The 10204-nt window shown below is 48.0% G+C and overlaps 1 protein-coding gene across 1 annotated transcript in view; it reads left to right on the forward strand.

Annotated features, from left to right (window-relative positions):
* Positions 1-10204, forward strand: part of celsr2 (cadherin, EGF LAG seven-pass G-type receptor 2) — a 41808-nt gene that overhangs the window by 24579 nt on the left and 7025 nt on the right. Inside the window, exons 2-4 of the mRNA XM_082137559.1 lie at positions 2208-2925; positions 3554-3682; positions 3802-5142. Of these exons, the coding sequence (XP_081993685.1) occupies positions 2208-2925; positions 3554-3682; positions 3802-5142 (2188 nt within the window). The remainder of the gene's footprint in view (positions 1-2207; positions 2926-3553; positions 3683-3801; positions 5143-10204) is intronic.

Raw genomic sequence — 10204 nt, forward strand, 5'->3', positions numbered from 1 at the left:
GTTCATGCGTGTGTGTGTGTGTGTGTGTGTGTGTGTGTGTGTGTTTGTGTGGCTGATGTTCATGTGTGTGTGTGTGTTTGTGTGTGTTTGTGTGTGTGTGTTTGTTTGTGTGTGTGTGTGTGTGTGTGTGTTTGTGTGTGTTTGTGTGGCTGATGTTCATGTGTGTTTGTGTGTGTGTGTGTGTGTGTGTGTGTGTGTGTGTGTGTTTGTGTGGCTGATGTTCATGTGTGTTGACGCCGTTGGCCTCATTTCTCAGTGTGTGTGTGTGTGTGTGTGTTTGTGTGGCTGATGTTCATGTGTGTGTGTTTGTTTGTGTGTGTGTGTGTGTGTTTGTGTGTGTGTGTGTTTGTGTGGCTGATGTTCATGTGTGTGTGTTTGTTTGTGTGTGTGTGTGTGTGTGTGTGTGTGTGTGTGTGTGTGTGTGTGTGTGTGTGTGTGTGTGTTTGTGTTGCTGATGTTCATGCGTGTGTGTGTGTGTGTGTGTGTGTGTGTTTGTGTGGCTGATGTTCATGTGTGTGTGTGTGTTTGTGTGTTTGTGTGTGTGTGTGTGTGTGTGTGTGTGTGTGTGTGTGTGTGTGTGTGTGTGTGTGTGTGTGTGTGTGTGTGTGTGGAAACACGCCTCAGTCGACCTCGCTGTAGTATCTGTGCTAAAAATGCTGCTCGTTCATTTTCCACATTATTTGTTTCTTTTAACTCTACATTTTCAGAAATGAAACGTTTGAAACCTGCGCTTCATAAGCCGATGTGGTTCTTCAGTGTCGCTCCTGACAGGCTGTTATTAGCCTAACATTTTAAAATAGATATAAAATAGATTTAAATATAAAAATAGAAGCTATTTCAAAGTACTAACAAACACTGCTAACTAAACGATGCTAAAACAACTGAGTTAAAAGATAAGCTGAAATATGATGTCATATTATTCATTTACACATTATTTCCCCGCAAGACCCGCTAGTTGTTGTGTGTGTGTGTGTGTGTGTGTGTGTGACAGGGGAAATGTGGAGTTCAGGTTCAGGTCTGAATACTTGAATTAATGTCGCTAATTGTGTCTAATTAACGTGTTTGTTTGTGTTTATGGTTAGCGTAGTGTTCTTTCTCTCTGCATTCACACTGCGTTTGATTTGATCAAGTGTGTTTTGTGTTGTTTGTGTTGTAAACGGTTCCCAGCGCTCCTTTCTCTGTCCTGGACTGGGATCAGTTGTTTATTGGCAGGCGGTTCGAGCGACGGATTAATCCCGGTTATTTGCATCCTGGGGGATTGGAGGAGTGTTCAGTTAATTAGCGATCACTGCTAGATTGTTCTGAAGGAACTCGTTAGAGCCAAAACCGTGTTAGACAAACTACAAGATATTCACCGTTTAAATGAGTTCAACTACAGTCAAACTACTAACAAAAGTAGCTAATAACATTGATGTGCAATGACTGAATCAATCAATTATGTTTGAACCAAATCATTTTGACCAAATAAAATAGTGAACAGCCCAAATGAATGGATTTAAGTGATCAGTCAATATGAACCAATTCATTTAAGTGAATCATCTAAATAAACAGTTTTTTTAAGTGAACCATGCAAACCATGAACTGATTCATTTAAGTGAACTGTCCGAATTAACCGATTCATTTAAGTGAACCATGAAAATGAACCGATTCATTTTAGTGAATCATCCAAATGAACCAATTCATTTTAGCGACCCGTTCAAATGAACTGATTCATGTAAGTTGGACCATGCAAATGAACCGATTCATTTGAGTGAATCATCCAAATGAACCGATTCATTTTAGCTACCCGTTCAACTGAACCGATTCATTTAAGTGACCCATGAAAATGAACCTATTCATTTGAGTGAATCATCCAAATGAACAGATTCATTTTAGCGACCTGTTCAAATGAACCGATTCATGTAAGTGGACCATGCAAATGAACCGATTAATTTTAGTGAATCTTCCAGATTAACCAATTCATTTTAGCGACCTGTTCAAATGAACCGATTCATGTAAGTGGACAATGCAAATGAACCGATTCATTTGAGTGAATCATCCAAATGAACCGATTCATTTTAGCGACCCGTTCAACTGAACCGATTGATTTAAGTGAACCATCAAAGTTAAAATAAGTTCTTTCTGTGAATTTCTTCAGTTTAGCATGGTTGCTGTTTTGAGTGTTTTGCTGCTGCTTCATCTGACTGTGGACTCCTCTGTCTCTGCAGACGGTGTTCACTCAGTGTCGGCTCAGTGTCTGCTTCAGGTCACCGTCATCACCGACGAGATGCTCTCCAACAGCATCACGCTACGATTGGCCAACACGTCCCAGGAGCACTTCCTCTCGCTGCGATTGGCCCAGTTCCTGGAGGGCGTGGCCCGCGTTCTCTCGGCGTCCCGTGAAGACGTGGTGGTGTTCAACATCCAGGACGACACCGACGTCAACGCCGGCATCCTGAACGTCAGCCTGTCCGTGGCCCTGCCGGCCGAGGGGTCGCGGGGTCACGGGGTCACGACCCGGCTGGGCGAGTTCTTCGGGTCGGAGGAGCTTCAGGAGCGCTTGTATCTGAACCGGAGTCTCCTGGCGCAGATCTCCTCGCAGGAGGTGCTCCCGTTCGACGACAACATCTGCTTGCGCGAGCCGTGCGAGAACTACATGAAGTGTGTGTCCGTGCTGAAGTTCGACAGCCTGGCGCCGTTCGTGGCGTCGGACACCATCTTGTTCCGGCCGATCCACCCGATCGCGGGTCTGCGGTGCCGTTGTCCAATCGGCTTCACCGGCGACTACTGCGAGACGGAGATCGACCTGTGCTACGCTAAACCCTGCGGCGCTAACGGCGTCTGCCGCGGCCACGAGGGCGGGTTTACCTGCGAGTGTGTCCATGACTACACAGGTGAGGGGGCGGAGCCTCTGCTAACACACACACACACACACACCTCTCTCAGGCCTGGTCCACACTAATACAGCGTTTTCATTAATGACAAAGATACTTTTTGAAAATACTCTCTTTTCCTTTTAGTGACTCGTTCAAATGAACCGATTCATTATAGTGAATCATCCAAATGAACTAAGGCAAAAGGCAAATTTACGGTAAAAAACGACAGCTGTGGTTGCCAGAAATTTACCATAAAAAATACAGTAACAACATTTAAGGTTTTACAGACTTAAATTTACAGCAATAAACCGTATATCATTATCTGATATAAAGTTAATTTATCGACCTGTTGAAGTACTAATATCTGTTCTCTTACGAGAGGTTCTCTCGTATTGCGTAAGCTAGCTTACGCTGCGGGGAAAGTGTCCTTTCTCGAGATACTGAAGCCAAAAATTATCCTTAATTTTTTAAAACTTTGTCAACGCAGTGCGGCAGCCTGCAGACCTAGGGCAGGCGAATCGCGTGCCCATTGGCTGCTCTGCGGCAACTGCAGCAGCCTATGGCTGAGCCTTGCGCGTGACGTCACGTCCAATGAGCGCGCTTGGCGCGCTTAATGCGTCACAGCCCGTCATTAGGGGTGTGGCTTAGCGTATATAAGCAAGGAACAGAGGCTGCTTCACTGATTTCTGTCTCTTCAGCGAAGCTCTTCGCATCGCTGATCTCCGAGGAAGCCGCCGTCGAATCAAGCGACCAGCACGCCGAGGATTTCAGCCTGAGGACGCCGGCCGCTCGCCGCCTTCAGCCTTCCCTGCCTGCTGCGCCATCCGGCATATATATCCTTTTATTGCTCTGTGTTGTGTGTTTGTGTGTCCGCCGCGACACACCTGCATCTAAAAGAGCGCGAGGCGTTGTTGCAAATGCCTCGCTCATCCTGTGGCTCGTGCAGAGCCGCGCTCAGCGACGGAGACCGCCACGTGGTGTGCACTCTCTGCCTGGGCTTCGACCACGCAGCCCGCGCTCTCTCCGAGGGCGGCTGCGATCAGTGTGAGGAGTTACCGATGTCGACCCTACGGGCTCGACTCGCTAAGTTCGAGGAACCTCCACCTTCTCCGGCCACTTCTTCCGGGCCACGTAAGAAGAAACGTCGCTCCCAAAGGCCGCCGGAACTGGACGCTCCAGCTGAGTGCTCGCCGGAACCTCTCCCGCGAGCCTCGCTCTCTCCTTCCCCCCCACCCTTCACCGACGCGCAGCTGCCGGCCTCTGCCCGCACTGCCGTCGTCTTGGGGGATGATGCAGATGATGCCGCTGACAGCTGCTCTCTGCTCGCGTCTGACAGCGAGGAGTGGTCGGGCTCTCACCGCTCCGCCCCCTCGACTTTGGAGTCTACTAGATCACGTGCTAGTGTTGACGCGGAGCTTCTCCGCCTCCTCACTCAAGCGGTCGAGAGAATGGGACTGGATTGGTCCCCACCTAAGGAGCCGGAGCCCAATCGCCTTGACGGGTGCTTTCTACCTAGCCGCCGCCCTGCGCCTGCCTCTAGGTCAGCACCCTTCCTGCCTGAGCTCCACACCGAGCTCTCTAAATCCTGGAACGCTCCGTTCTCCACCAGACTCCGCTCGCCAGTCTCCTCGGCTCTCTCCCAGGTGGACGGAGCCGCCGAGAACGGCTATAACGGTATCCCCGCCGTTGAGGAAGCTGTGGCAACGCACCTTTGCCCGCCGTCTGCTAGATGGCGCTCAAAGTCTGCCCTGCCGTCTAAAGCCTGCAGGACCACCTCAGCTCTCGCCGGCCGCGCTTTCGCCGCCTCCGGCCAGGCTGCTTCCGCCCTGCACTCAATGGCCGTCCTTCAGATCCTTCAAGCCGACCTCCTCCGTGAACTGGATGAGAAGGGCTCGGGTCAGTCTGCCTTAACTGATCTGCGCAGCGCTACGGATCTTGCGCTACGCGCCACCAAGACCGCTGCTCAAGCCATCGGCAGATCCATGGCCGCGCTCACCGTCATCGACAGACACCTCTGGTTGACGCTCGCTGACATGAGTGACTCAGAGCGCGCTGTTTTCCTGAACGCACCACTCTCGCCCACCGGCCTCTTTGGCCCTGCGGTCAGCGGAATTGTGGATCGGTTCTCCGAAGTACAGAAGGCGTCACAGGCGATGAACCTCTTCCTGCCCCGCCGTTCGAGCCCAGCCACAGGCCGCCCTCAAACTCAGCCTCCTGTGCGCAGCTCTAATCAGCGCTCTTCCAGGCCTCCCAGCGCTTCGCAGCGACGCCAGGGCAGTCGCCCCAGGTCACGCTCGACCAGCCGTCACAGACCGCCGCCCCCACGGGGCCCGCGGCCCAAGATCGCGTTGAAGCCTGAGCCCGCGAAGTCCTCCTAGCATCCGCAAGGAGGAAAAGATGGTTGGGTCCCGCTACGGCCGGACCGCCATCAAAATTCTGGGCACTCCCTTCAGAGCGCAGGTCATTTCCCTTTCAGCCCTGCCGAATGCTGGCTGCGAGGCAGATAGTAATCTCCTCTGCCCAGTTAGAGCGCTAAAAAGCTATATTTCACGCTCCGCCGCCTTCAGGCGTTCAGAGCAGCTCTTTGTTTCGTTTGGTGGGCGCACCAAGGGTCTCGCCGCCTCGAAACACACCCTGTCCAGATGGATAGTTGATGCTATCGCAGCTGCTTACGCATCTAAAAACCTGCAGTGCCCTTTGGGCATTCGGGCACACTCCACCAGAGGCATGGCCTCATCCCATTCATGACATTTGTGCAGCGGCAGGCTGGGCCTCCCCCTCCACATTTGTTAGGTTTTACAACCTGGAAGTTCCCGCTTTGCAGGCCAAAGTGCTATCAGTCTAAGTCTCGCGCAAGCCAGCCCACTGTCTGTGCGCGGGCTATGTTGCGGATTTAGCTCTACTGGTTGAGCTACACTATGTGGGAAGTGTTAGTTGGACCGGCTGTGCCGCTCCCTGCCCCATATTATGTGCTTGTGTACTGTGGTATCTTGGCCGCCCAGCTCCGCTTCGCGTTCCCTGGACCCCCCCCCATGGGGTTCATTCAGGATGCTGGGCGCGCGCACGGCGTTGACAAGGGTGTTCCCGCAGCGTAAGCTAGCTTACGCAATACGAGAGAACCTCTCGTAAGAGAACGTACTCGGTTACTAACGTAACCTCTGTTCTCTCTAGAGAGGGAACGAGTATTGCGTAACCCGCCGTGCTCTCGCCACGAGCTCATTTCGCTTCATGCGACAGAAACCAGTGAAGCAGCCTCTGTTCCTTGCTTATATACGCTAAGCCACACCCCTAATGACGGGCTGTGACGCATTAAGCGCGCCAAGCGCGCTCATTGGACGTGACGTCACGCGCAAGGCTCAGCCATAGGCTGCTGCAGTTGCCGCAGAGCAGCCAATGGGCACGCGATTCGCCTGCCCTAGGTCTGCAGGCTGCCGCACTGCGTTGACAAAGTTTTAAAAAATTAAGGATAATTTTTGGCTTCAGTATCTCGAGAAAGGAGACTTTCCCCGCAGCGTAAGCTAGCTTACGCAATACTCGTTCCCTCTCTAGAGAGAACAGAGGTTACGTTAGTAACCGAGTACGTTTTTTACCATTGTAACAACGACCAATCACAGTGGAGATGAGAGTCACATGATCAATCAAAGCTCATCACAAGCAGCTTTTCCTCAAGAATGTTAATACTAAAATACAGAAGCTGCACAGTGTCATTCTCACACACACACACACACACACACACACACTAAACACATGTGGTAACACACATGACATTTTAAAAATGCAATAAACTTTAATTTAGCAACATTAAATGTAACATAAACCCCTAATGTACACTGATTAGAAAAAAAGAAAAACTATGTAGAAACAAAAAGACATCAGATGTGAAGTGTCACGCCGGGAATTGTGGGAATGAGTTTTATGTTTTTTCACTGTAAATTATACAACGACTTGTTCTTTTCCACTTCCAAACACTGTAAAGTTAACGGTCTCTTACTGTAAAATTACATTAAATGCACAGTTGATCACCGTATATACTATAGTACCGAAACTTTCTGTGAGCCGATTAACAGTCTTTTACCTCTAAAATATTGAATATTGAATGCATATTGAACCGGTAGATGTTGATGTTTACAGCGGTGTTGTGCCGTGCTGTTCACTGTCACACACTTCACACACTCTTCAGTCAGATGACCAGTGAAGGTGAGCGAGAGATATTCTGCTCAATAACTTCAGATTGCTCAGATTCGGATTAAATGATGTTTAATTAAACAAGGTTCGGGAGGAACAGGTGCAGATGATTAACCTGACAGAGCAAGTGGAGTGCAATCAGTAATCAACCCAGGACAGTATAAATAACAGCTGAACTTACCTCTGTTCCTCGACAGTTCAGCAGCATCCCACCTCCACCCCAGCTCCTCTCTTCTAGTTCCATCTACCCTATTCTAGTTCCATCTACCCCTACCGGGGGGAGTACTCTGGGTTCGGGCCGAATTCCGAGCTCGTAGCCCTCCCTCCGGACAGCACGCCAAATACGCATAACCCTTACCATAATAAATCATATGTAGATGTGAACTCGTGAAACTTATGAATCATTGCTGTTGTCCTCATAGGAGCGCAGTGGAAGGGTAATAAAGAGGAATCGTAGTGTGTTGAGATGTTCATGTGAAGTGTGATGATTAGATATTATGATATGATTGCATGCCATGTTAGAGATGTGATGATGTTATGGGGTAAATTTAGACATTTAGAGAATAGAAAGAACAGATGAAGTGAGGTGAGTGCAGATGATCACATGATCAATTATTTGTGATGTTCCTCGTTTCTGAGTCACTTAAAGCGTCTGTTAAACGAGTGCATCTGAATATAAACGAGATGTGGAGAAGTGTGTGAGAGAGAGCAGATTGTGTTCATGAGTGTGTGTGATTCTCCTCATCTCTGAACTCATCGTGTTACTGTGATTCTCTCTCAATATAAGTGTGTTTTACTGCTCTTTCAACACCACATGCCCACATGTTATCATTACATAAGATCTGCTGAGTGTGTGTGTGTGTGTGTGTGTGTGTGTGTGTGGGACTGTTCAGGTGTGTGGGAGCTTCAGCATCAAACTCAGTGTGTGTTTGTAGAGGAATGAAGTGTGTTATCAGCACTACTCTCTCTCTCTCTCTCTCTCTCTCTCTCTTTCTCTGTGTCTCTCGCTCTCTCTCTCTCTGTCTCTCGCTCTCTCTCTCTCGCTCTCTCTCTCTCTCTCTCTCTCTCTGTGTCTCTCTCTCTCTCTCTCTCGTTTTTCTCGTTCCTGCTGTCCTGCCAGCTGGTGTGTGTGCGTGTGTGTGTGTGTGTGTGTGTGTGTGTGTGTGTGTGTGTGTGTGTGTGTGTGTGCGTGCGTGCGTGCGTGTGTGTGTGTGTGTGTGTGTGTGTGTGTGTGTGTGTGTTCAATTCTGAGTGTTATTTAACTTGTTTGTGAGCAGTGTGTTGGACATACTCATCTCATCTCTCGTGAGATCTGTTCATTTTGATAAGATGAATCATTTATACAGAGCGAGAGACACGGAGCGAGAGAGAGAGAGAGATACAGAGAGAGAGAGAGATACAGAGAGAGAGAGAGAGAGAGAGAGAGAGAGAGAGAGATACAGAGGGAGAGAGAGAGAGAGAGAGAGAGAGAGAGATACAGAGCGAGAGAGAGAGAGAGAGAGAGAGATACAGAGGGAGAGAGAGAGAGAGCGAGAGACAGAGAGAGAGTGAAGGAGAGAGAGAGACAGAGAGCGAGAGAGAGAGAGAGAGAGTGAAGGAGCGAGAGAGAGAGAGAGATACAGAGAGAGAGAGAGCGAGAGACACAGAGAGAGTGAAGGAGAGACACAGAGAGAGAGTGAAGGAGAGAGAGAGAGACAGAGAGCGAGAGAGAGAGAGAGAGAGTGAAGGAGCGAGAGAGAGAGATAGAGAGAGAGAGAGAGAGAGTGAAGGAGCGAGAGAGAGAGAGAGAGAGAGTGAAGGAGCGAGAGAGAGAGATACAGAGAGAGAGAGAGAGAGCGAGAGACAGAGAGAGAGTGAAGGAGAGACAGAGAGCAAGAGAGAGAGAGAGTGAAGGAGCGAGAGAGAGAGAGAGAGCGAGAGAGAGAGAGAGTGAAGGAGCGAGAGAGAGAGAGAGAGAGAGCGAGAGACAGAGAGAGAGTGAAGGAGCGAGAGAGAGAGAGAGAGCGAGAGACAGAGAGAGAGTGAAGGAGCGAGAGAGAGAGAGAGAGAGAGACAGTGTGGAGTAAAAGCTGTGTTAATAATGGATGTGATCTCTGTAGACACTGAACTGATGTGATGATGAACTTCAGTTTGTGATATTAATGAGTGATAATGTTTCTTCTCCTGTAAGTGCGACTGTATGATGATGCACTGAGCGAGCGAGACAATAATCACACATAATAATCACACAATAATACACACAATAATCACACACAATAATACACACAATAATCACACACAATAATACACACAATAATCACACACAATAATACACACAATAATCACACACAATAATACACACAATAATCACACACAATAATACACACAATAATACACACAATAATCACACACAATAATCACACACAATAATCACACAATAATACACACAATAATCACACACAATAATACACACAATAATCACACACAATAATACACACAATAATACACACAATAATCACACACAATAATCACACACAATAATCACACAATAATACACACAATAATCACACACAATAATACACACAATAATACACACAATAATCACACACAATAATCACACAATAATACACACAATAATCACACACAATAATACACACAATAATACACACAATAATCACACACAATAATACACACAATAATACACACAATAATCACACACAATAATACACACAATAATCACACAACAATCAAACACACACAGAACGTCCATCATTCAAGACGATTCATTTTAGTGAATCACTTTAAACGAACATTCATTTGAATCCAGTACGTTTTGTGCAGCGTTTCACATCTCAAATGAGCGTCAGTCGTTCCTAACACTCGTTGTTACTCGTTCGACTTCTTTAAAGCTGCAAACAGAAGTTAGACGGAGAGCAGAGCTCGTAATGAACAAAGAGCATCAGGTCGTTACTCAGTTCCTAATGAGTGTAAACTCCAGTTTAACGACTCTGACCCTGAACTGACTGTGATCATGTGCGTCAGGTTCACACTGAACTTCTCCGAGGATCACGTCGAGTGTGTGTGTCTCTGTGTGTGTGTGCATGAATATGGATGAGCTCTTTGATGTGGAACTCGTATTTAAAGCTCTGACCTCGTTTCCCATCAAAGACCCAGAGAATCCGACA

The sequence above is a fragment of the Leuciscus leuciscus genome (assembly GCF_965113295.1).
Source record: "Leuciscus leuciscus genome assembly, chromosome: 15".
NCBI lineage: Eukaryota > Metazoa > Chordata > Actinopteri > Cypriniformes > Leuciscidae > Leuciscus > Leuciscus leuciscus.